The 27410-nt window shown below is 49.9% G+C and overlaps 1 protein-coding gene across 3 annotated transcripts in view; it reads right to left on the reverse strand.

Annotated features, from left to right (window-relative positions):
* Positions 1–27410, reverse strand: part of LMF1 (lipase maturation factor 1) — a 137020-nt gene that overhangs the window by 28913 nt on the left and 80697 nt on the right. For all 3 annotated transcript variants that reach the window (XM_058035552.1, XM_058035554.1, XM_058035553.1), the window contains one exon: positions 15668–15835. In XM_058035552.1, coding sequence (XP_057891535.1) covers positions 15668–15835 — 168 coding nt within the window. The remainder of the gene's footprint in view (positions 1–15667; positions 15836–27410) is intronic.

Here is a 27410-nt window from a genome sequence, read left to right on the forward strand (position 1 = left end):
AGAAGGAGCAAGGATCTGAATGCTCCCAGGCTGCTGAGCTGGGAAAAGAGGCAGAAAACTCTGGGGGAAAATGCAAGGAGCTGGGAAAAGATGTAAAGAACTGAGGGAAAAAAATGCAGGGAGCTGGGAAAAATGGGGGGAGCCAGGAGAAGATGCAGGGAGCTGGGGAAAGATGCAGAAATCTTGTCTGTCCCAGTTTTCCTGCACCATCCCCACGGTGCTCAGAGCTTTGGCAATGTGTGCACGGCTGGTGCCAGGTCGGGACATGGATCAGGAGCAGGCAGAGGCACCTGGAGAGGTGAGAGTGGATCTGCTCAGGTGTCCTGGATGGATTCTGCAGGGGGAACCTGCTCAGCAGCCCTGGAAGGCTCTGTTGGGTGGGCATCTCCATCCTGGACCTTCAGGCCATGGACTTGGTATGGAGAGTTTCTGTCTGGCTTTGGAGATTAATTCCTCCTGACAGTGAGGAAGGTTTCTGCAAACCAAACTGTTTGGGAGCCCAAATCCCTGCCAGAGGCAGGGCTGGGAGCAGCATGGGCTGGGAGCAGCAATGCCAGAGCTGCAGAATTCCCTGCTGGAGCACAGGCTGTGCCACAAGGCGTTCCTGTCCCACTTGGGCCTGGAAATGGCAGAGCTGTGAGCAGTGAGACAGCACCGAGGGAAGGGAAAGGAGCAGTGAATGACAGCTCTGGGCAGGATTCACCAGGGCAGCCCAGGGAGGTGTCCCCAGCCCTCCCAGCTGTGGTCACTGCTGCTCCTTTCCGGTGTCTCGTGGTGGCAGCGCCGCTGTCACTGCGCTGGAGGAGCTGGTGACATCGGGCACTGCCACCAGGGAACACAAAGGGGACTGGCAGGGGTGCAGTGAGAGCCTCTGGAACCTGCCCAAGGTGTCTCCTGGTCCTGAAGACCTTCCTGTCCTGGATATGGGAATGGTTTGGGAGCGTTGATAGGAGAATTGTGACACTGGCACTTCTCCAGTGCAGGATCACCACAGGCTCTGCCAGCTCAGGATGGCAGGAGAGGGACAGCAAGAGCAGCAGAGTGACACAGAGATGGCAGCAGAGCCACCTGAGCCCCACCAGCCACTCATCTGCAGGCACCTGAGCTTTGGGACATGGTGAACCCCTGGTTTGGGACACATAACCCCATCACAGAAACCCCTCCATGCCCCCATACACAATCACTGCTCCCAGCTTGCCCACATTTGCAATAAAAGTACAATTTACAATAAAAGTACAGGTTCTTGGCTGGCACACACTGGAGGTTTGCACTCAGAAACTGCTGTGAGGGAGGAGAAGCACCAGGAGAAGCAGCAGAACCACAAGAACATCCCTGAACAAGTTCCAGCCAGGACTTCTCCAGCACAGTGTGGCCAAGGGCAGCCCTGGAAGCCACACAAGGACTCTTATCACAGCAGTGGCTGAGTGTGGAGTATTTCATTTGGCACCCTCTGGAGCCCTCATAATCTTTTCCTTTATGATTAATATTAAACAAGTCATATTCCTTATGGAATTTCCTAAGCCTGTCTGTTTATATTTTTCTCTACATCAGAGTTAATATTTTAAGATTGCCCCTCTCTTTTTTTTTTCTCTTTTATTTCACGTTCATCTGTTTTTCCTCATTTTATAAATCAGGTTTCTTGTTTAGTAGCCATGACAACATCTGCCTGTGGTGGTTACACCACAGCCTGGGGCTTTTTATTTTCTTTTCTCCCCCCAAAGCTGCCTAAGAATAAAAAAAAATAAAAAAAATCCTTTAAATAAATAAAAGCACAAAATGAAAGGGGCAAGTTGGGAAGAGCCTCCTCCTCCTTTCCCTCCAATGACCCACTTCAACAAGACTTCCCAGCATGGTGGGTGAGGACTCATTTGGCTTTAATCCTGCAAAGTCTTATCCACTTAGTTCACTTCAATGGGAATACTCGGAGCACATCGAGTCAGGCACATATGAAAGTCTTTAAAACCTTGAGGTCTGGGCCTGAGAGGCACAGAAATGAAAAGCTGGAGCTGCATTTTCCTTCTGGGCGTTGAGCTCTGCACAACAGCACAAGGGCTGGGGTGGGATGGGGATGTGCTGCTCCCAGGGGGAGGATGGGGTCACTTCCAGGAGATGCTGGAGTTCAACATCATCTTCTCAGCATGGACCACCATGAATCCAGCCACCACAGCCACCCCATGGCTTTGGCACCTCCCTTCTCTGGATTCCCAAAAAACCCCAGTGGCTCCCGGAGGCAGCAGGACCCGCCTTGACACCCCTATTTCAATGAAACCCTGTCAGGACAACTTGGAGATCAGGCACAGGAATCCCAAAGCAAAGCAGCATCATCACATCACCAAATGCCTTCCTAGGATCTGGGGAATATTAAGGAATGCATTTTTTCCCCTAAATTCAGTCTTTCAGGATGCCTGGAACAAGGAGCTTGGAGGGAATTCAGTAAAGCACAGCCACCCCATGGCTTTGGGCGCCAAAGGGTGTGGAATTAACCCCCAGTTACTGAACCAGTAGCTTAGAGGGAATTCAGGCTTTTGGAAGAACAGGAGTGAGTTCTGCACAAGCACAGCAAATGGAGCTGTGGCTCTGTGCTTGCCCATGGAAAGCCACCACTCAAACCCCATGGGCTGTTTCACCCAGGGCACCAGGAGATGGCCGGGAATGCTGAGAGCAGCCCTGGATGCAGAGGGGGCAAGGAGGGAGGGAAAGGCCAGGAGCTGAAGGAAGCAGATGAACCTTGCAAGCAGCAGAGCCTCGGGGAGCCCTGGGACGCGGTGTCCAGATGTTCGAGGTCGCTGTAACCTGACTCCGAGAAGGAAGAGGATGTGCTCCTCCAAACTCCCCCTGGTGCCTTAATTCACTGCAGCCTGCCTGAGCCTGCCTGTGGTGATCACAGGTGGGGCTTCACACTGACCAGAAACGTGGAGCTGGGGGCAAAAGACTCCAATCCTTTCAGCTTTGGCTGCCAGCACGGTTGAGGAGCAGATTTCCATGGAAACATCTCCTTTTCCTGGCTTTCAGGGGCCAGAGGAAATCCCTCCAGCAGGGATTCTGCAGCACCAAGGAGCCCCTCACTGACGGCCACCAGCACCTGAGACTGCCCACCAGGGCTTTGCTGCTGACCCCTTCCTGCCTGGGTGGTGGAGAAGGGGAACTGGGAAGGAACACAACATTTTGAAGCTCCAGTTCTTATCTGTGGTCACATTTTTATCCAAATAACCCCAGGAAAATGATCTCCATCTTCAGGACCCCACCGTCCCTGCAATGTTGGCTTTCCAGCACCATCCCTCTGGCCCTGGAAGCTCAGAGGTGGAGCTGATTTGGGTGCATTGGGGTTCCAGGGTGCCCCCCTGACCCAGTTCCCTTGGCTCTGCTCCCTCTGAGGTTTCTGGCTGCAGGGATGATCCGTGTTGGATGGGGAGAACTGGCAGATTTGCCCCACAGGGATTTGTGTGGGGAGTACAGCTGCTTTTCAAGGGCTGCCTATGGAATAAATGACATTAATGATGCCATAAACACGATCCCTGCCTCTCCCACTCCCCACTCCTGCCATTCCCAACCCCATCCAAACAACCAATGCAATCTGATTTGGTTTTCCAGAGGAAATTTTGAAATTTCTGTTGACTGAGGCATCCTGAGCTTTCTACAGCTCCTGGATTTTGGCATTTCAGAGGAGCTGGCAGCTTCTCTGAGGGTGACACTGATGTAGAAGCTGGTCCAGTGAGACGTGTCCCTGCCCAAAATGAGCTTGAAGGTCCTTTCCAACCCAAACCATTCCAGGATTCTACTGAATACCTGTCCCTTTGTGTTTCTTTGCTCACAAAGTGCAGGGAATCCATCCATGAGCCAGCACTGCCACACCACAGTGGCCAAAATTTGGGACAAAACATTCCCAAACTGCTCTCCTGGTGCATTTCTCTCCCAGACTTCCTCAGCCTTTCCAAAACTGGCCTGCTCTGGGATCTCTCCCTGTTTCCAAGTTCTCCTGCCCGGAGCAGGGTGTAAATTCAAAGCGCCCCTTCTGTCCCTGAGCAGCTCCACGTGTGGACACCAAGGCCAGGCCAAGCCCATGTGGTTCCTGCAGAGCTTAACCCAGCCCCAGAGGGAGTTTCAGGTGTGGAAAAAGTGACTCAGGAACGTGGAGAAAGCAGCTCCTGGCAGAGATGGAATTAAAATCCAAGAGGAAAGCAGGAGAGGTGAGACCTCGTGCTGCAAACACCTGCCTGGATTGAGGTGTTTTGGGGCTCAGCTCAGGGTTTGGAGCAGCAGCAGAAATCCAGGATGCTCTGCACAATGTCAGCATAAATCATGGGATCTTTCCTATGGATCAGTCAAAACCATGGAATGGTTTGGGTTGGAAGGAAGCTCAAAGCTCATTTCCAGCCCCTTTCCATGGGCAGGGACTCCTTCCACTGTCCCAGGCTGCTCCAACCTGGCCTGGGACACTTCCAGGGATAGGAGGCCACAACCTGCTGGGAAATACCCCCAACAAAAAGGAAAGTGAGATTGGGGTTTGCAAACAATTCTCCAGGGAAGGATCAGCACTGCCCAGAGCCCAGCATCTCCACCCCACAGCCAGGGCAGCACCAAACCAACCCCAGCTGCTCCAGGAGGATCCTGAGTCACAGCTCCCAAAATCCCAGCTTTTATAGGAAGATGAAAGCCATGAGTGACACAGGTTTCCAAGAGGATCCTGCACTCCTCTCTGAGTCACAGCTCCCAAAATCCCAGCTTTTATAGGAAGATGAAAGCCATGAGTGACACAGGTTTCCTGCCATTTCTGGCTGTTGCATCAGCATGGAGATAAGAGCCCTGCTGGAGCTGGGGCAGGGGATGGTGCAGCTGTGTAAACTGCGTGTGGGCTGGAGCATCCCAGGGCTGCAGCCTCATCCCAACATTGCCAGAGCAAAATCCAACCTCTCTGGGGGCTGCAGCCTCATCCCAGCACTGCCAAAGCAAAATCCAACCCCTCTGGGGGCTGCAGCCTCATCCCAGCACTGCCAAAACAAAGCCAAACCTCTCTGGGGGCTGCAGCCTCATCCCAGCACTGCCAAAGCAAAGCCAAACCTCTCTGGGGGCTGCAGCCTCACCCCAACGCTCTCAAAGCAAAGTCAAACTTCTCTGGGGGCTGCAGCCTCATCCCAACATTGCCAGAGCAAAATCAAACCTCTCTGGGGGCTGCAGCCTCATCCCAGCACTGCCAAAGCAAAATCCAACCTCTCTGGGGGCTGCAGCCTCATCCCAACATTGCCAAAGCAAAATCCAACCCCTCTGGGGGCTGCAGCCTCATCCCAACATTGCCAGAGCAAAGTCAAACCTCTCTGGGGGCTGCAGCCTCATCCCAATGCTCTCAAAACAAAGCCAAACCTCTCTGGGGGCAGTGGTGTTTCACAGCAACACTGAACCCACAACAGGCCAAGGAGTTGTGCTCATCAAAGCAGGTGAAGGGAAAATCCATCTTCACCTCCATCCCTGAGCAGCCCAGACACCGAGATCCATCGCTCTGAAATGGTGTGGGGTTTGTTTAAATGGTTTTATTTAATGCTGGCCAGTCATTGTGTGGGGGGGACTGGGGAAAGTGACACCTCTGTCTGGGCATGGTTTCACACATAAAAACACACACACATTTAACTTGACAGGACAGAACTGACTGGAATATGCAAATTGTTAAAAAAAACCCTAAGCTGACCCAGTCACAGGGAAGCTGTGGCTGCTCCATCCCTGCAAGTGCCCAAGACCAGGTCTGGAGCAACCTGGGACAGTGGAAGGTGTTGGGGTTGGAATTGGATGGGCTCTAAAGTCCCTTCCCACCCAAATCACTGCAGGAAAACCCTGCCAGGAACCCATAGAAAAAGCATAATCGAAACTGCTCTGACAGCCAGAGATCCCAGGGGGAAGCTGAGGGAGCAGGGATGGGAAGGAGCCTCTCTGCAGCCAGGAAAGTCACTTCACCAGCAGCAAAATCCTCCCCTCGCTCCAAGAACACCACACCAAAGGCACCATCCCACTGCAGCCCCTTCCACGCCTGGAATGGGCACATTCTGCCTTCACACATCCATCTCTGACACCAATAAATGATTTTCTTCATAATAAATGTATTAAAAATCCTCTTTAAAAGGAGTTTCTCATCTGCCATCTGTTTCCAGTTAGGCTGTTCTGATTTCATCTTCTTTTTATTTTTTTTTTTTTTTTGAAATGGAATAGAAAACATTATTTAAAGGCCCTGTCATCTTGCTGGTGGGAGGAGAGATCCCAAATCCCAAATCCCAACATGTCCCCCTGCCGAACAGCAAAGGCTTGGTGGGAGCCAAGAGCTGGGAAACTGCAAAGGAACCAGTTCAGATAAGGACTAAGGGACAGAAAATGGGATTAAACTTGGGAAACCATCACCATCTCTTCAAACCATTGCACTGAAACTGGAGAAATTCACAGATATTTAAAGATATTTGACACATTTCAGTGGGCGCAGGAACGGGTTGTGATGGTTTCACTCCTAAACATAAATAAATAATTATCCCTGGAAATACGGTGCCAGAACATGGTGAAGATCATGTCATGGACACCAGGAGCATCTCTGCTTTGCAGCTGCTCTGGCTCTCACCAGACAGAAATGTTTTATGCCCTCACTCACATGTGCAACCCATCCCTTATCTCCCAGCCTGGAGCTGAATCCTGATCCCATCTGGGAGATGCAGATGTTGGAAGCTCCAGCTTGGATCATTTCAGCATCCTCAGCATCCATTTCCCCCATCCTGCCCCAGCACCTGGAAATTCTGCTGCAGGACCAAAGGCTCTGGAGCACGGAGGGATTCTGAAAATCAGGGGCCAAATCCAAACAGGGAGAACACCCAAGCACCCTGAGGTGCCCAAGAGCCCAGAGGTGAAGCCTCCCTGCAGCCACATCATTCCAGGAGCTCTGGGAGCTGCTCCTGGGGTGGGGAGAGCAGCACAGAGAGAGGCACCTGAGAGCCCCTGGACAGCTCTAACATGGCCAAAACACCAGAACTGGGTGAGTTCCCACCCCATTTCAGCAAATCTTGCAATTTAAGGATGCAGCTGGTGATTCTGGAGCCAGCGCTCAGCAATATTCCCAAGGATGGCACAGAGGTGACACCAAACTGTGCCACCAGCACTGGGCACAGTTCACACACGTGGCAGCTTCCAGAATTCTGGAACTCTGCTGGAACTCATCCCTGGATGGCCAAAAAGCTCCTGCTGGCCCCAAACCCAGGAGCCCTAGTGAATGAAAACCAACCCTGACCTTCCTGCTGTGTTTTTCCAGCCATGGCAGCACTGCCCACCCTGGGGTCTCCTGTGTGTGGGGCTGTTCACAGGGGTCCCAGGATGAGGGAAGAGATGAGAATGTTGACTCCATGTTTCAGGAGGCTTGATTTATTATTTTATTACATATATAACATTAAAACTATACTAAAAGAATAGAAGAAAGGATTTCATCAGAAGGCTGGCTAAGAATAGAAAAGGAATGATAATAAAATCTTGTGACTGACCAGAGAGTCTGGACAGCTGACTGTGATTGGCCATTAATTAGAAACAACCACATGAGACCAATCCCAGATGCACCTGTTGCATTCCACAGCAGCAGATAACCAATGTTTGCATTTTGTTCCTGAGGCCTCTCAGCTTCTCAGGAGGAAAAATCCCAAGGAAAGGATTTTTCAGAAAATATCATGGCTACACCTGTGCAAGTCTGATTCCATGGTTGGGCACCCAAACTCCCTCTCAGGTTCAGCAGCAGAGCCAGCAAAGCTGAGCTGGCAGGGACAGGGCATTGCAAACCCTGCTCCATGGCAAAGCAGCTCCTGAGCCCAGCACCAGCACGGACACAGAACCCCAACCTCCAAAGCCCAACCAGGGCTGTGGGATGCCCCCCAAGCCCCCGTGGTGCCAGCAGGACGAGGGGTGGTTGCTGCTGCAGTCACTGCTGCTCCCCTCTCCAATTAATCAAGTTCCCATACTGATTAACAGCGTGATTCATGGCTCTCGTTAGGAGCCTTCTGGAACAAACAAGGCTGTATTTCAAGGCCACTGGCTTAATGGTTAAAATAAATACCTTCCAAATTTCTATTTTCAAGTAGCTGAACCTTTTCCACCTTTACAACTAATTCAGACTTCCTTCAAATTATTTTTCTAAGTAATATAACAATTTGTTTTTCATTAGAGCTTGTCAAAGCCGGACTTGGGTTTATTTTGAGAGAAACCAGCGCTCTCCAGAAACTGTTTAGTACAATCTGAATGACGCCCAAAGGGGTTATTGCAGCCACAATCAAAATAGAGTTTACAGCACTGGCTTGGGGTGACACTTTATTTAATGATTTCAAAAAAAAAAAAAAAAAAAAAAGAAAAAGAAAAAGAGAAGAGAAAAAAACCCCCAGTGCCCTGAATCAGGAGCTAATTAAATGCACTCCTATGGCTCCCAGGGAGTGTTTCTCAGTGCCTCTGACTACTGCAGAATGCAAGGACTTAACTTGTTGCTAACTAATCCCAGAGCCCATTATGGGAGCAGTGTTATTTACTGGTTTGGGGTGGTATGTGCTGCTATTCCCGCGTCTGGCACAGCAGATCCTATCGAGCTGGATGTGAAATCAAATATCAGAGTGATTAAACAGTTTGGGTTCTGCCTGCTTAACTCACAACGTTTCTTGTTGGGGGGTGCAGAGCTCAAGGTTTAATTTAAGGGGGCTTAAATGTAACAGAAAATCTGCACTCTAAGTGCTTTGATTTCACATTCCTGCTGTTTTGCTGTGGGGAAAGCTGAGCTGGAGCAGTGCCAGGGTGAGGGAGGGGATGTGGCATCCAGGAGGGCCTGAGGGGCAGGGACAGCCCAGGCACCCTCACCTGGACCAGGATGGGTGCACAGGGCTGGGATCGACCTCCATAATCCCAGCCCGAGCTCCAGCATTCCCAAAGAACCTCGGAATCTCTCTGCCTGCACCTTCCATCTCACACCCCACAAGATTTACAAATCCAAAGAGGATTTTTGAACAACTGCACTGCAAAACTCTTTTCCACAGGCCCATTCCTGCAGTCCTGCTCTGTTCATTTTCCTGGGACTCTCTGTTTGTTGTTCCTTTCTAAACCACAACAAAATCAACACGATTTGGACTTTGGGGAAGGCTGAATTTCCTCTGTTCTGGCAGGGGAGCCCAGCCCAGCCCAGGCAGTGACACCCACCCAGAGCTGCAGGGCTGGGGGACCACACTCCCCAGCATCCTCAGGGAGTTATAAAAAAGCAGGAAAGGGATTTTTTTACAGGGATATGAAGCAATAGAACGAGGGGGAATGGATTTAAACTGAAAGAAAAGAGATTTACAGTGGATATCAGGAAGAAATTCTGTGGCTGTGGCTGCCCCTGGATCCCTGGCAGTGCCCAGGCCAGGCTGGATGGGGCTTGGAGCAGCCTGGAACAGTGGGAGGTGTCCCTGCCATGGCAGGGGTGGCACTGGGTGGGCTTTAAGGTATTTTCCAACCCAAACCATTCTGGGATTGTGTGAAGGGCAGAACAACTCCTGAATTTTCTGGCTGCTCCATCCTCCACTGCACTGGGCTTTATTCTCACACACATTACCACCAGCATTCTGCACCCACACAGGAAAACACCTCCTCGAGCAGTGCCCGTGCCCGTGGGTGCCCAATCAAAGCCCCAAGCAGGGCCCTGATGCTCCTGGCACGAGCCTGGCACCGGGGTCACCCCGCTAATCCTGCTGGAGACACCCCTGATTTACACCAGCCCGGCCACGAGCGCAAAGCCGGCCCGGCTCTGACAAGTGAAAACAAACACTGGATTCAGACACTTTCTGCAGGGAGGGGGGGCTGCTTAATTTCTGTTCCCTCTCTCCAGGCTGCTGCTGTGACCTCTGCTACCTCCTAAGTCAGCAACACAATCTCTTGCAGCTGTGGCACTGCAGCAGCCTGATTTAATTTGTGTGTGTGTGGCTGCAGGGGCAGCTCATCCCTCCAGCATCTCGTGGTGAGGCAGAGGCAGTGCTGGGACAACGGGGGGCTCGGTGCTCCCCTCCCAAAGAAAAAGAGGGGGGAAACCTCCACTTGGCCTGCCCTGCCTTCCTGGAGAGATGGGAACAAAATCAACCAGAGGGAAACGTCCTTTTCCATCACAATTTTTAAGAGGTTGGGGTTTGGCCAAGCCAAGGAGGAAAAAAAAAATAAAAAAGCCAGAAAATATCTGCTCAACAACTGTTTTATGCCTGAAAAGAAAAAAAAATAAGAGGAAAATGACTTTGCTGCTGCTGTCCTGCCCATGGCCAGCTCCCAGGGGCTGCCTGTCCCTGGTGCAGTGCCCAGCTGGGCAAGGGTGGTGCTGGCAGCTGTTTTCCATAACAGAGCTGGAGATTTCTGCCACATCCCCCTCAGGGTCCCTCTCCCAGCAGGTCCCTCTGTCCCTCTCCAGCTCCCAAAGTCCCCCCGTGCTCCTGGGCTGGATCCTGCCTCCTCTGGGGGCTCCTCTGCAGGGCTCTGAACCTTGAGGGGCTCTGGAGCTTTCACCTCTGCCCTCTGCAGGGCTGGAACTGTGCCTGGCCCCTGGCACTGCCACCCTACTGCCATCCCTGTGCTCCTGGCACTGTCACCTCTGTACTCTGGAACTGTCACACCTCTGCTCCTGGAACTGTCACCCCTGTGCCCCTGGCACTCGCACCCCTGTGCTCTGGAACTGTCACCTCTCTGCTCCTTGGCACTGCCATCCCTCCGCCCCTGGCACTGTCACCCCTGTGCTTCTGGAATTGCCATCCCAGTACTCTGGAATTGTCACCGCTGTGCCCTTGGCATTGTCACCCCTGTGCTTCTGGAATTGCCATTCCCGTGCTCCTGGCACTGCCATCCCTCTGCTCCTGACATTGCCACCTCTCTGCTCCTGGCACTGCCATCCCTGTGTCCCTGGCATTGTCACCTCTGTGCTCCTGGCACTGTCACCTCTCTGCCCCTGACATTGTCACCCCTGTGTTCCTGGCATTGTCATCCCTGTGAGCTCTGAGATGGCTCCTGCTGAAAGCCACCCCAGGACTGCCTCGGTGGGAGCAGGGAGGGAGGGAGAGCCTCCACCATCCCCCTCAGGATCTGGAGATGTTCCCCAGCCCAGCTCCTCCAGGATCTGGAGATGTTCCTCAGCCCAGCCCCTCCAGGATCTGGAGATGTTCCTCAGCTCCTCCAGGATCTGGAGATGTTCCCCAGCCCAGCCCCTCCAGGATCTGGAGATGTTCCTCAGCCCCTCCAGGATCTGCAGATGTTCCTCAGCCCCTCCAGGAGCTCTGTCCTGGTGTGGGACCAGGGGCTGAGCGCATGCAGGACCCTGCAGTGTGATCCTCGTGCTGGGGGACACGCCAGGAGCCTCCAGGGGCCAGGCAGGGACTCAGCCTGCACAGATCCATCACATCCAAAGGGATCTGAAAGCTTCAAACCCTCCCCACGTTCCCAGCTCCCCAGACTGGGCCTTTCTGGCTCTGACTGGCAATGAAGCAGTGTCCCTGCCTTTCCAACAGCACCACTCTGCACTTTCCATGCTATTAATTCATTTATGGATTTCACCTTTCTGGTCCTGAAGGTCCTTCCCCACCTGGCACTGCCAAATCCACCCTGGCCCCTGCCCAGCCCCACTGCCAGCTCTGAGGGGCAAGGTGGCTTTTTCCTGCCTCTTTTTCTGGCTTCCCTCTCGCTTCCCCTCGTCAGCTCCTCTGCCAAGCTGTGTGATTTTACTGCCTGCCCTTCCAAGGAGCCAAGAAATACGTTTGGTGTGAGCTGGGAGTTGGACAGCGTGAAAAACACACGGATCCAGGGCTGGGGGAGGCAGATCCAGGGTTTGAGGAGGGAGATCCAGGGTTTGAGGAGGGAAATCGAGGGTTTGAGGAGGGAGATCCAAGATTTGAGGAGGCAGATCCAGGGTTTGAAGAAGCAGATCCAGGGTTGGAGGAGATTTAGGGTTGGAGAAAGGAGATCCAGAGTTTGAGGAGGCAGATCCAGGGTTTTGAAGAGGTAAATCCAGGGTTTGAGGAGGCAGATCCAGGTTTGACAAGGCAGATCTAAGGTTTTGGAGGAGGCAGATCCAGGGTTTGAGGAGGGAGATCCAGGTTTGAGGGGGCAGATCCAGGGTTTAAGGAAGGAGATCCAGGTTTGAGGAGGGAGATCCAAGGTTTTTGAGGAGGCAGCTCCAGGGAGCAGTGAAATCCCCACCAAGCTGAAGGATTTGCCTTCCCCAACAGCCCTTCCAACCTCCCACACCCCACAATCTCCTCAGGGAATGGGCAAGCTCTGCCCTGGTGCATCTACAGAACCAAGGATAAGAGTCCAAACCTCACCTGGGGTCTCCAAGACCCTCCAAGATATCTTTTGCTCACCTCCAGGTAAGGACAGCTGTGTTTTTAATTTGATTTCTCCTGAATATTGGGGTGTTTCAGGTCCAGGTGTGCATTTCTCAGGCCCACACCCCACCTCTGCTACAAAACCCAATCACTGAATTATTAAGGTTGGAAAAGCTCTTTAGCATCATCAAATCCACCCATCAACCACCAGATTCACCATAAACCACGTCCTGAAGCGTCACATCCCCGTTTTCTGAACACTCCCAGGGATAATTCATTCCTGGCAGACACAGCTGGCAGCAGTGCCCAGGAGCTCCACGGGAATGGTGGGGTTTGAGCTGAGCTCACAAAGAGAACGTGGCAGAAGCCCCAGAGCTGAGGGGCAGGAAGCCACAGCAGGAGGGACCATTCCTGGCCAGGAGCAGCAGCAGCACCGAGCCCTGCATGGATCTGCTGGGAATGGGCTCATCCCAAGGCTCCCTGCAGCCTTTCCAGGAGGGAAATGAGGTGCTGGCAGCACTGTGGTGTCCATCAAAGCCACCCTAAATCCCTAAATCCCACCAAACACAAACCCCAACAGGAACCTCCTGTGCACATCCAGGATGGGAACAAGGTGGAGCTTCCAGCTCCCTTGGGATGACTCCAGGCTGGAATCCCAACCCCACAGGAATCCCCTGGTGGACACTCATCCATGCTCAGGCTGCTGAGCGCCTCCTCTCTGATGTTTCCATCCTCTCTAAGCTTTTTTCCTTACAAACGTGAAGCAGGCAAGAAGAATAAGTTCACACTTGGAAAAAAACCCCACTTTCCTCTTTTAAAGCCCAACTTTTTTTGGGTTCCTGACAAAGCAATATTCTCCAGGCCAGTTGGAATCTGGAAAAATACACTCAACTCAAGCTCGCCACCATGACTCCAATAACAATTATAAAATGTCCAATAAAACTTGTCTGTAATGTCAATTCAAATCTTGAAAAGCAGAATTAAGTGGTATATCAACATTAAACTTTATTGCTTCCTTTGCAGAGCACAAGGATTGTCAATAAAAGTCATTCTGAATGAAGAAAAAGGGCAGTAAATATTAAATAAACAGGTTTTTGTTGAAATGCTGTAAAGGCACCAGAGCTGCCTCTGACACTGGGACCCTTTCTGCCTGCTCAGACTCCCCTCGTGATCCAAACAAGGCAGTAATTGCCAGCTATCAATAAAGGGCCAATTAAAGGGGCTTGATGCCTGCCCTGCCTGGCTGTCATTAGGACATTTATGGGGTGGGCTCGGCTCTGTCTGAGGTGCCCCAGCCCCCCCAGGGCCCTGCTCCTGGTTAGGGGCCCTGCAGGTTCCTGCTGGGAGTGACAGGGATGGAGCAGCCCCGAGGGCAGCACTGGGCATGGGATGGGCTGGGCTGGGAGGGACCTTAAGGATCACCTTGTTCCAACCCCATTAAAAATCACCTTGTTCCAACCCCTTAAGGATCACCTTGTTCCAACCCCTTACAGATCACCTTGTTCCAACCCCCTAAAGACCACCTTGTTTCATCCCCCTTAAAGATCACCTCGTTACAACTCCTTAAAGATCACCTTATTTCATCCCCCTTAAAGATCACCTTGTTCCAACCCTCCTGGGGACACTTTCCACTGTCCCAGGTGCTCCAGCCTGGCCTGGGACACTGCCAGGGATTCAGAGTGCTCTGGGCACCCTGTCACCCTCACAGAGATGAATTTAATCTAACCCTGCCTTCCTTCATCCTAACCAGAAGAGATGGTAGGTTTTGCTTTGTGGAGATTTTTTACGGTTGGGCTGAGTAAAATCCTCCAACAACCTCAGGGATGTCACAATCACAGCTGGCACCTCTGGAGTGACACCCCAGGAATTCCCTCTCCCTCCATGTGCCCAAATCCATCCCAACCCAACCAAACTGCCCCAAAAAAAGGTAAAAGGTGACGTTCAGTGGCACCAGACACAACAGGAAGGGTTTGGGCAGCAGAAGGAGCCAGGAGGGCACAAACCCGCCAGGGTTTCTGTCAGACCTTTAAAACCTGAGCAGCATTTTTGTGGTTTACCAGGGGCCTTTATGAGCTGTTCTCCAGTTTAATCATCACATGAACTCACAGGAAGCAGTAATAGCTCCTGAGTAGGAATTTCATGCTGCTGAGATGATGCTGAACAAAGGCAGGGCAGCAGGGGCTAGAAATGGAGGTTCATGAGCTCTTTGAACGCTGCCAGGACAGACAGGAGAGGAATCAGATGGGATCTAGGGAAGTATTTATGCAGCAGCTTCTGTCCTCTGGGTTTTGAAGAGGTACAAAAAAAAATCCACTCAGAAAATCAACTGGAATGTGAATCCATTAAATTTCCAAGCAATTATTTCGATTTTAATCCTCAGCACAGTCAATCTAGTATTTGTGGAGAGCAGCTCAACAGCTCAACCCTTTCCAGAGATAAAGAACAATCCTCAAATGATAAATACAGAAAGAAGAATCTCTTCAGAGATGGACAAATGTCTATAACAATTAACTTTTGGGGGAATCACAAGGATTCCCCACAGGGCTTTGCACTGATCCTGGGCTGCCATTCCTCTGGCACACAGAAACCAAAGCTTCAGCAGTGGGAAACACCCAGGAATTCCTGGCTGGGAATCATCCTCACTCCCTGGAGCCTGAATTCCCAGAGCCAGCTTCTCCTGGGAGGAGTGGGGAAGCCCAGGAGAGGAGGGGACCCTCAGGATGATGCCTTGAGGAGGCTGAGCTAGAACAGAGGCTGGACTGAGCTAAAGAATAAAGCAGGGATTTATTAAAAGGCCTCAATGGATCCACCTTGGGCAGCGCAAGAGCCCAGCCAGGGCTGCACCCAAGATGAACCACAATGGTCACAAAAATGGATGCCCAGTTATGAGGTATCTCACTTTTATAAGTTCTGCTCCATTTGCATATTGGAGTTCATTGTCCAATTCCAGCTTTAGGTTATGCAGTTCCACCCTGCTTATTTTTCTCTCTCCAGCCCACGGTGTTTGTGCTCTTGAGCCTGAGATTTGGATCATTTGTCCTTGGTCCCCAGCTGGAGGAAGAATCGTTTTGTCCCCCTACTCTGTGCAGAGAGCTCACCATCCCATAATGTGAATCTCAGAATTACAGCACAAAGCAGCAGAGAATGTGAAAATATAAAAGCCAAAACCTGATGCACTATAACATAAATCTCAGAATTATGGCCTAAAGCAGCAGAGAATTTGAAAACTATAAAAGCCAAAACCTGAGGCGCCATAACCTGAATCTCAGAATCACAGCCTAAAGCAGCACGGAATCTGAAAAACAGAAAAGCCAAAGCCTCAAGGACAGGAATGAGGAGCAGCTCACCTGGAAGAGGATCTGCAGCAGCCCGTGCAGGATGACCATCCTCCTGCCCAGCAGCAGGAAGAAGGGCACCAGCAGCTCGATGAAGTGGTTGACCAAGGTCTCGAAGCGGTGGAACCACCAGGGCGAGCGGTGCATGAAGTACGAGATGGGGTTGGGCACTGGCTGTGTCTGCAATATCAGAGGAAAAAAGGAGTTAATCCCCTCCAAAATCAGAGGAAAAAAGGAATTAATCCCCTCCAAATCTTGGTATGAAGTGCTGCTACAAAGTTCTGGCCTTACTCCTTGTTTCTCTCCCCAAATTTGCCATCCTGCACCTCTGGGAACTTGTTTCATTGCAGACAAAATGACTTCATTCCACAGGTCTTTAAACAAATTCATCTCTTAAAAACCAAGTTTTTTAATTTTCCCTTTTGTCATCACAACCAAACCCCATCTAAAATTAAGCCCACTATTATTCAACACTGAAATCTTACACTTAGATCAGCACTGAGGGATGTTAAAGCGAGTGAGGATCCTCAGAGCAGATCCAGAAACTGAGCCTAAGATTTGCTTGGGGTCAGGCCTTGGGTCAAACGGAGCCAGGAATGGAAACCAGATTTCAAAACCTCGGAGATCTGCTTTCAAAATGTTTAAAATTCAAATAAATGTGCTGGTGGAGCTGCTTTCCAAGATGGTAATTGGGGAGAGGAAAGTGTAATTCCTCTAAACATGCTCTACTGGTTAAGGTATTTACATACTGGCCTTGGGACAATATTATTCTTTTGTCAGCCTGAAATTTTTTGACACTGAGAGATTTTTCTGTCCAGGACAAGAAAATAGCAAATTTTTCAAAGGCAACAACCCCAAATTCTGATATGTTAATAAAAGCCACCCTAAGAAATCCCACAACTGGAGCAAAAAATAAATGAGAATTTATCTTAACGTATCTGACAGGCTCAAATTCCCTGGTATTGTTTTAAAACTTCAACAACAACAACAACAAAAGAGAGAGGTCGAAAACACAAATGATAATTGAAGGAGACACAACACATCTTTAAATTATTTGTAGTTAAATCCAAAATACAAACAAAACAGGGCAAATCCTGCAGGATGCATGGCAGCCAAGCACGCTCCCGCTGCCAAATCCCACAACTATTGTAATTCCTTATTAGCAAAGCTGGGATTAATAAAGCCTGGCCTGGGCTGGAGGCCCCTGAGGACAGGAGACCGCATCCTTCCTTCCCGGATGGAGCCGGGCCGGGGTCAGGGAGCTCTGCCAGGGCCTCTCCGGCCAAACTGGGGGGTCAGGGCAGCCCCAGGGGGGTCAGGGCAGCCCCAGGTGTCCCCACGTCCCTCCCCTCCACCAGGACCTGCTCCCACTTCATCCCTGATGGGCTCCTCCAGCATTCCCAGCCAGGCTCCCAAAGGGATTGTTTCGATCCCAGATTGCTGGGAAATGGTTTTAGCCTTCCAAACAGGCAGGTTGTTCCTTGGCTCTTTTAAATTTATAATTATATTTTATATATATATATATATATATATATATATATAAAAGATATATATATATAATATATATATAAGATATATATATATAATATATATATATTATAATGTTGTTATTCTTATTATAATATTATTTTGTTATGATCACAATTATAAACTTATTATTGTCATCATAAAAACAAAGTATCACATTAGCACCATTTACTGTTATCATCATTATTACAATAAATATAATGATAATTATTAATTATTTATTATAATGACAAATATTAAATAGTAATAATTACTATTTTTATTATTTTAATCCACATTATTCTTATTATAATATATTAAATATAATTATTATAATTATAGTATTATTAATTTATTATTATAATCACAATTATAAACTTATTACTATCATTACCACAATTAGTATCACATCACCCTAATTTATTATTATCGTCACTATTACCACAAAAATAATTATCATTATTATTTATTATAATAATAAATATTAAATAGTAATAATTATTTTTTATTTTCATCCACATTAGTCTTATTGTTATCATTCTTATTATAATATTATTAATTTATTATTATCATCACCACAATTAGTATCACATTACCACAATTTCTTATTGTTATCATTATTACCACAATAATAATGATCATTATTAATTATTTATTATAATTAGAAATGGTAAATAATAATAATAATAATAATAATAATAATAATAATAATAATAATAATAATAATAATAATAATAATAATAAAACCAACAACAACAATTGTTGTTGTTGTTGTTATCATTATTATTATTTTTAAGTGCTTTAACCAACCCTGGCCCAGCTGAGGCACCGATCTAATGGGTCGGAATGTTTGGCACTCATGGATGAGGACCAGGGAGAGCAGGCAGGGTTACCAATGTCACACCTACTTATAATTGTAATTAATACATTAATGTGCATTGTTCCCACTTGTTGCTTGAGCTCGGACTAGAGATTTTGCCATCCCAAATTATTTAAGGGCAGGAAGAGAAAACTCCAGCCTCAAATCCCACTGCAGTGGAAGTTCCAGGCCAGCTTGGAGGGTGTGAGGGTGTGGAGGTCCCAGATTCCCAGAGCAGCCCCTGGATCCTTGGAATCGTCCCTGGATGGGGTTTGGGGCACCCTGGCACAGTGAAGGTGTCCCTGCCACGGCAGGGGTGGGATGGGATGAGCTTTCAGCTCCTTCCCAGCCCAACCCAGAGTGGGATTTGAGGATCAAGCACAGCCCAGTGACGGCACAGTGATTCACACGTCCCAGAAATCCTTTAAAAGCTGCTGGGGGAGGAGATGTGTGTGTGTGTGTGTTCCTGCAATGCCTTCCAGATGCTGCACAGCACAGGTTCCCCAGGAAGGGAGCTGAGTTCCTTGGGATGGGGCAGGGGGGCAGGAGCAGCCTGGGAATCACCAGGAGCTTGGATGCTGGAAAACCTCCTGGATTCTTTTTGGGCCTGAGCCCACCGAGGCACCCACAGCTGGGGAAAGCACCCTTCTTTTGTCAGCCTGACATTTTTTGACACTGGTAGATTTTTCCATCCAGGACAAGAAAACAGCAAATTTTTCAAAAGGAACAACCCCAAATTCTGATATGTTAATAAGAAATCCTTAAGAAATCCCACAACTGGAGAAATCTTCCTTTGGAGAGGGAATTTGCCCCACACCTGCTGTTCCAAAGAAATGCTAATCCCATGGGGACATCCCAGTGGTGTTGGTGTCAGAGAGGATGGAAAAGCTTTCCAGGCTCTCTTGTTCCTGGGATTTGGAGCTTTGCACTTTGCTTTGTGGCTGTGCTGTGAGGAAATTATGGAACCCCAGAATGGTTTGGCTTGGAAAGGACCTGGAGGATTATTTAATTTCCATCCCCTTCCACAATCCCAGGCTGCATCCAACCTGGCCTTGGGCACTGCCAGGGATCCAGGGGCAGCCACAGCTTCTCTGAGCACCCTGTGCCAGGGCCTCCCACCCTCCCAGGAAAGGATTTTATCCCAATATTCCCCCTTATTCCATCTCCCATCATAAACCCGCTCTTTTTCAGTTTGAGACCATTCCCCCATGTCCCATCACCACACTGCCTGATGAAAATTCCCTCTCCATCTCTTTATCCTGGGAGCAGCTGGGAGTTCTCCTGCACCCAGAACTGTGATGTCCTGACACCCAGACAGGGGAATTGCAGCTCCAGGGCAGATGGAGCTCAGCAAACCCAAGGTGGATGCACACAGAGAGGGAGCAGAGCCCTGGGCTTGGAGCAGCCCCCTTTCTGGGCACCTCTGTGAGACTGAAAATGTTTTTAAATTATAAAAAAAAACAATTAGCAAACGCTGGCTTTGTGTGTCAGCACAACATCATAACCCTGGTGCCTCCCTCTCCCCGCCAGCAGCCGGGGAGGAACGGCTGCTGCAAACGCCTTTGGAAATGGGAGCAGGAAAATGAATCCTGTAATTCACAGGGCAGATTTGTAAGGTGTGAGTGCTGCTGCAGGAATTCTGGGTCGCCAGCTCGGGCCTGTTCCCTGGCTTGGATCGAGCAGCTTTTATGAGGGCTGGTAACACAGTCTAAAAATACACACAATAAACTGGTTTTTTTCTCCCTACGGGGTCTATGGTTTAATTATGTTCTTAGTGAGAACCATTAAAGTGCTAAGTACCTGAAGACTCCTAATTTACTAAACTGCACCCCACTAAAAGCCAACAGAAGGCCATTATACAGAGGAGTGAAGGCTCTTCTTGGGGGCTGTGAATGCCCATGGTCCCTCCTCCCAGCCCCGTTATTGCCACAACTTCCCAGAAACTCCAAGGGAGGATTTAATCCCGGCCTTGGAGAGCCCAGCCCAGCCCAGCCCAGCCTGGGGAAAGCTCCAGGCTCTCCTACAGGGAAACAAATCCCACATTGTCCTCAAACAACCCAGTGCTCAGACAGGGCTGGGACTGGGCAGACTGGGATGGGGAAGGTGTCCCAGCCCATGGGATGGGATGGGCTTTAAGGTCCTTCCAACCCAAACCTGCCTGGGATTCTTTACTGGGCTCACAGCACTGCTGCCATGCAAGGAGCTGAGCTGGGGAGTGTGGAGAAAAGGAATCAGGGGATCATGGAATGGTTTAGGTTGGGAAAGGCCTCTTAGATCAACAAATCCAACCAAGTGCACTTCATGGCAGAGAAAGCCTGAAAAACAGAAGGAAAGAGAATAACAGCAAATAGGAATAAATAATGAGAAAGAAACAACTGTTTGGTCAAAAGAAGCAGAATTCCAGAATGAGCTGGGCTGGAAGGGATCTGAAATCTCATCCAGTGCCACCCCTTGCCATGGGCAGGAACACTTTCCACTATCCCAGACTAATCCAATCCTGGCCTTGGACACTTCCAGGGATCCAGGGGCAGCCCCAGCTGCTCTGGGCACCCTGTGCCAGTGTCCCACCATCCCCACAGGGAACAATTCCTCCCCAGTATCCCATCCAACCCTTCCCCCTGGCAGTCTGAAGCCATTCCTTGTCCTGTGGAATGATGGACAATCCTCCACGCTGACCCCACAGAGGTACAGTGAACACGTCAGGAGCAGCTCTGCAAGCTCCCACAGCCAGGAGAGAGGGAAAGCCTTTGGCACAGCCAGCCGAGCGTGAGGAGCAGCAGTGCCCTGGAAAAGCAGCCCGAGAGCTTTATTAAATGCTTTCTGGAGAGCTGTGGAAGATCCAGATGAACTGCAAAGCTCGGCTCTCCAGCTTCCCAAGCACTCAGGCATGAACTCATCTCCTCGGCTTCAAAGCAACAGCCCTCACTTCTCTTGTGCTTTGGACCAAAAAATAAAAAGGATTCTCCATCGTGGAGCCTAATTGGATCAGTGTGGTCCAACAGGCTGCTCCCTGCCAGTCCATCCTGCCTCAGATGCTGACCTGGCTCCTCAGGCATCTGCAGATCAAAGCTCCACGCTCCCAGGGCTGGTGGGAACGTCTCCCCAGCCCCGTGCCAGGAGGCAGAGAGAGGAGAGGAGAGCAGGGAGGTCACTCCCAGCTGCTGGGAAGTGTGGGCAGATGAGGGTCCTGCCTCAAGTCAGCCTGTCTCGGGTTCTGCAGCATCCAAGGATTCCTAAAAACCACCCTGCTTGGAGCAGGGTGAGATCCCAGAGCTTCCTCACCGTGGAAAGGCTCCACTCGAGCAGAGACCTTGAGTGATGAGCAGCAGAGGGATTTTGCACAAGGATTCTCATGTTGGGAAGGAAATGGAGCAGGGAACTGGTCAGGCTGGGTTTAAACCCAGCAGCACCTTGTGCTGGGTGTATTTATCTGTATACACTCCTAGCTCCACGTCCACGCCACTGAAATACTCCCGACAGCTAAGCGGTTAAAAATAGCCCCTTCAAAACTTTCCAGTTATTAATAAGATTCCAATCCAAATAAAATCAGAAGGGAAAGAAAAAAAAATAAAAAGGAAAAAGCTGGATCTGGCTTGAAATGCACACTGCTCTGACATCCAGTGGGTCACAAGGGGTCGGCTCTTCAGCAGCGCAATATCAAAATAATCAAGGCTCGATAAAGTAATAAAAAGAGAAGTTGCCTGTAGGTTCTTGCTGGGCAGAGCTCTCCTCGCCCAGTCAATAGGAATATTCAGTCCATAGAAAAACAGACTGGAATCTGCCTGTTTAAGACAGCAGAGCAAGCCAAGGAGATGTGTGTTTGACACGGTGCCAGCACGGCCATAAAATGTTGGCAATTTAGTAGAGACGTGGTGCCGCGCCACTCTCCCAAAGGACCTAAATAAACTTCAGATGGAGAACATATATTTTTACTTTTTATATATATAAAAATCTGCTGGTTCATTTTTAACTCCTTTCCCCAGCCAGCCCGTGCTCGGGGGTTTTTCAGAGCTCCAGCAGGTCCCTGCTCCTCCCAGCCGAGCCAAGGAAAAGTTAAAAGCCTCAAAAATCCCAGCAGTGCTTCACGTCTGGAGGTTGGGTTTCTGAGGGAATGGTGGCTGCAGCTGCCAGAGGGGAAAGGGGGCTTGGGGAGAAGATTCTGCTCTGCAATTTCATGCCTCAGCACTGTAAAATATCCCGGGGAATTTGTTGTTTTCCTGTTGACAACGCTGTAAAGTCGCGGGTGGAGGTGAAACCTGCCTGCCACGTTCAGTTCTGGTCAGGGTGAATCACCCCAGGAGGATCTGGGGGACACTGAATGGTGGGGGCTGGAATCCCAACCACCTGGGTGGGGGCAGAAGGCTCCTTTCTGTTTGCTTTTCCAGCCTGCACCCAGCTCCTGGTCTGAGCCTTCCCCCTCCAGGAACAGAGCCCACATTTCCAGGGCCCACAGCATCCCTGTTTATTGACACTGCTCCTCCGTAACGCGCTCCGAGCTGCTCCCGGAATATCCACTTAATTGGGGATGGATTGCAGATTCACCTATTTATTCTGGACATTCTTGGAGAGGTCCTGAGCTAAAATTACACAAGGAACCACTGAGCTGTTGAGGCTATTTATTTGTTCAAAAACCCGTTCAAATAGCTGGCGGGGCCTGGGGCAGACATTTGGGCTCTGGTGGGGCCAGCAGGAGCTGGTGGAACCAGCTGTGGGTCCTTTGGGGTTTGTCAAGAGCAACAGAGATGGGGCAAATTGGGTTTAGGTAATGGAAGGTCCATCCATAAGAATGAGAGAGTGGGAAGAACCTCCAGGATGGTCAAATCCAACATTTGACCCAACACCATCATATAGTGGAGAAAAACCAAGATTTACGGGAAACACAAGAAGGTTTCGTCCCAAAGGCAAGGGGGGAGCTGAAATCCCTCTCCAGGTTTGCTGTTTCCATCAGATGGTGCTGTTCTGTCTCACACTCCAGGATTTTCCAACTCAGGTCCCTGGCCTGGAGCTCCCTTTCCCCACGGATCACTCACCAATATTTTAAATTGCCATTTAAGAGCATATTGCAAATGTGATCCTTTAATTGGTCACTGTTATGACTCTCTATTAGAGAAGACAAGTTTTTCCACACAAGGTAAGCCCTGAAAATGTTTAAAAACAACCCAGAGCTGATGTATTTATTATGCATTTCTCCATATATAAATAATTCCATGAAAAGGGGACGTAGTGAGTGGAAACTCCATTTAAAATGTGATCCCAGATGGTGGCAAAGCTCTAAAATTGCAAGGCAACATGTAAAGAAAGATTAACGACCTCAAACAGGCCCAAATTTATGAGGTGAAAGCCCCTGTAATCCTGGAGAAAAATGATACCAAACCTTCGACCAGACAGCCAGAAAATACCTCTGCTTACTCCATGTGCCCTCTGCCATTTTACATTTTCCTTTAATACTCATTATTTGGGGTTCAGTTGGTGTTTTCTCCTGCAGGCCAGAGGTTTTGCTTGGGTTCACAAGCACGGTGAGGGATTTGCCAGCTCCCACCAGGCCCCACTGATAAATCAAGGAACAGGAAAGTGATGGGAATGAGCAGTGGAAAGGGGGAAAAACAGAGCCAGGACATCACAAGAAGCCTTGAGCATCACAGCAGGACCCAGAGCTCCCCCATGGAGTGGAATGAGGGGACAGAGCTTAACAATTCCAACATTAACCCCTTGTTGCGCCCAAGTGGGAAACGTTCCAAAGGGAAGGATGTCAACATTTCTTCCCAAGGAACGTGGGTCACCCCAGGCCAGCAGCATCTTCTGTGCTCTGAACTCCACCAGGAGCAGACTGGCTGGCACAGCCCATTGCCCTGGGCACCTCCAGCACCCCCTGACCAGGCTCCTGCTCAGCCCCCTCGCCATTCCCACCTCAGCAAGGTCACCTGGGCTATTTTACTACAACATTTTTCAAGAATTTTCCAACTTTCTCCACAGAGTTCCTTGCACACTCTGATGCCTTGAAGGGCAAACCTATGGCTTTGGAGAGTGGAAGAACATCTTCCTGAACATCTTCCTGAACATCTTCCTGAACATCTTTCTGAATATCTTTCCAATGGCTTCACTCAGAGGACCCAGAGCTTTACCCTTCCACTCACAACCCCAAAACCACCCCATGGCTGCTCTCCCACAGCCCCTCATTCCCTCATTTTTTTCCCCTTTAAAATGCCCAGTGCTAAACCCAGGCCCAGACTCCTTCAGAGGGCTTTTTTTTGGTGTGTGCTCATAAACACGAGCTCAGCACCAGGCCAAGGAACACACGGAGCCCCGGCTCGTGCCTGTGTTTGGATTAGGCCGCTCCGTGGCCTGGACGTTTACAGTCGGGTTGGGGTTTTTTTTTTTTTCTCTCCCCCCCTCCACAACTCGAGACAAACAGTGAGAGCTTTCATAAAATGTGCTCACAAAGGGTAAATTGTGCCATGAGGAGCCGACTACCTGGTTGGTCACTGGAATTCTCCGAACTGGAACGCCACCGCACTCCGAGCCAAAGCCAGCGCCGGCGGCGGGAGGGGGAACTCGTTTAACTCTGCCACTGCCCAGGAGACAGAGCACACCCAGCACAGAACTGCACAACCAGCCAGCTTTAGACACCTCTGAGATCACTGAGTCCATGGCCACCACCAACCCATGTCCCCATGTGTCACATCCACATGGTTTTAAATCCAGAGCTGGCTCCACAGGAACCATCGTGCCTGATGCAGCTCTGAACCTCCCGTCCATCCAAGAGCATTTCTAGAGCAGGATGGGATAAGAATAAGACAAGAGGAAAATCCAGGTTGCTGTCCCAAAGTTGGAGCCAAAAGCTTGGGAGAGTTTGTTTCTGTTTTAGGCTTTCTCCTGAGTAACAAAGGATGGAGCTGGGAAGAATTTAGGACAAGCAAAACAAGGCACAAGAAAACTCTTGGCCATGAGGAGCTGATCCCCAAACTCTGTTGGGTGAATCCAGCAGCCAATTCTGCTCCTCCTCAGCAAAGAATGAGGGCCTGGAGTGGCAGGACAGGGGGGAACAGCTTCAAACTGAAAGAAGGGGGAATTAAATTAGGGATTAGGGAGAAATCCTTCCCTGTGAGGGTGGGCAGGCCCTGGCACAGAGTGCCCAGAGAAGCTGTGGCTGTCTCTGGATCCCTGGAAGTGTCCAAGGCCAGGGTGGATGGGGCTTGGAGGAACCTGGGATAGTGGAAGGTGTTGGGGTTGGAACTGGATGGGTTTTAAGATCCTTCCCAACCCAAACCCAAGTGATTGTGTGATTCCACGAGCTGCACCTCTCCAGCAGTGACAAAGGCACTGCATCTCCTCCTGTGGCCATCATTCCAACAATCTTCTTTTAAACAATTCAGGGGTTAAATTAGTGACTTCTTACAAAAACATAATACTGCAGGACATAATACACACAATGATATAAAACTTTAAATCCTACTAATGTTAGGAAACAGGCTCGGGCATCTTTGGACTCCTGAACACAAAACCGCGCCTGTTAGAAATATCCTAGTCCCGCTAAAGGCCTTCCTTGGGTAAAACCAATAATTAACTACATTTTAAAGGACACAGTTTCAGGGAAGTTCTCCAGCACACCCTTAACAACTCCACTGGTTTCCCTTCTGACACAAAAACGTGACGGATTTCAAGCAGCACGTGCCAGAGTTGTGCTGCTATCCAGGAGGGAAGAAGCCTCTCCTAGCAGCACCAAAGTCCAAATCCTCTTGCCTCGAGCTCTGGCAAGTTCTGCCCTTGTGTAATCGCTTGTTTTGTAAGTGTTGCTTTTCTTATAAAAAGAAATCAAGAAATTCTCCAGGCAGATAAATTCCACCCAATAAATGTGTCGCTCCTCTATCCCCGTGGACATAATAATGCCCTCACTCTTGTCCCAACTTGGAGCACTCACAAATCACCATTATAAATAAATCTGCCAATCTAAGGCAAGCAGCTCATTTTTAATAAAGCCTTTTACCTCCTTTCCTAATGCCAGACAAAATCCTGGAGCAGCTCAGTGCCCGAGGGATGGCAGCTCCCATCCTCTGCGCCAGCCCATCCTGATGCTGCCATGGGGCTCCTGCCCTGTGTTATCCTGGGACAGGTTTGGGGCTGGATTTCTCCATCTTGCTGCTGTAATAACAGGGCTGATGCCTTGTCTTTACCTGGGATCAGTTTTGGGCTGGATTTCTTCATTCCAGTGCTGCTGTGGGGTTCACGTCCTCTGTTTACCTGGGATGTGTTTTGGGCTGGATTTCTTGGTCCTGGTGCCACCCTGGGGTTGTGCCTTGTATTTTCCTGGGATATATTTGGGGCTGGATTTCTCAGTCCCAATGTCACTGTGGGGTTTGTGCCTTGTCTTTTCCCAGGATCAGTTTTGGGCTGGATTTCATCATCCCGGTGCTGCCATGGGACTCATGTCCTCAGTTTACCTGGGATATATTTGGGGCTGTATTTCTCCATCCCAGCGCTGTCACAGGGCTGGTTTGTGCCTTGTTTTCCTGGGATATGTTTGGGGCTGGATTTCTTGGTGCCGCTGTTGCTGCGAGTCTCGCACCCTGCGTTTCCTGGCACAGCTTTTGGGCTGCATTTCTCAGTCCTGGTGCCACCCTGGGGCTCATGCCCTGTGTTTACCCAGGCTGTGTTTTGGGCTGGACTTCTCCCACCTCCCACACCCCACCACCCCTGGGAGCAGGTCCCAAACACTGCTCCCATTGATGCTGCAGGGCCGGGGCGATGCCGGGGCGGGTCTGGGGGGGGGTTTGCTGCCGAAATTCGGTTCTGGCTGGGTGTTTAATATTCCCCATCATGCTGGGCTGTTTCTGCTCGCTGCTGCCTGTCAGTTAAGCCCGGGGATGTTTATTTTAACGGCCACTTGTGGTCAAGGCTGGTGCCAGTTGTACGGCATCGGTTACGCAGATTTAGCGCTGGGGACTCGGCCCCCGGCTCCCCGAGCACGGAAGGCAGCCAGGGCTGCCCGGCCTAATGTGAAACAACTGAACTCTTCCAGCAGTCCCTGCTCCACATTTAACCCTTGCTGAGCAGGAGCTGGCTGATTCCACAGCTCAGCCTTCCCACATCATCCCATATCCTGGCCCTTGTCCCATCTGCTGCTTCCCAAACTCCCCTGGCAGCAAAACGTCTCGGGGTGATGATCTGAGAGCACCACGAGGAGCAGGGAATGTCCTCCCTTGTTTAAGGAAGCAGTTTTTAGGGGAAGGAGAGGATTTTTATGGATTTATCATTACTCCAAGCACACTACTAGGGGTGATCACAAATTAATTGAATTAATTGGAAAAGCTCTCCAAGATCATCGAGTCCAAGCTGTGACTGATCAGCACCTGATCAACCAGACCAGAGCACTGAGTGCTAAAGGATGCTCCA

The sequence above is a fragment of the Melospiza georgiana genome, chromosome 16, assembly GCF_028018845.1.
Source record: "Melospiza georgiana isolate bMelGeo1 chromosome 16, bMelGeo1.pri, whole genome shotgun sequence".
NCBI classification, from domain to species: Eukaryota; Metazoa; Chordata; class Aves; order Passeriformes; family Passerellidae; genus Melospiza; species Melospiza georgiana.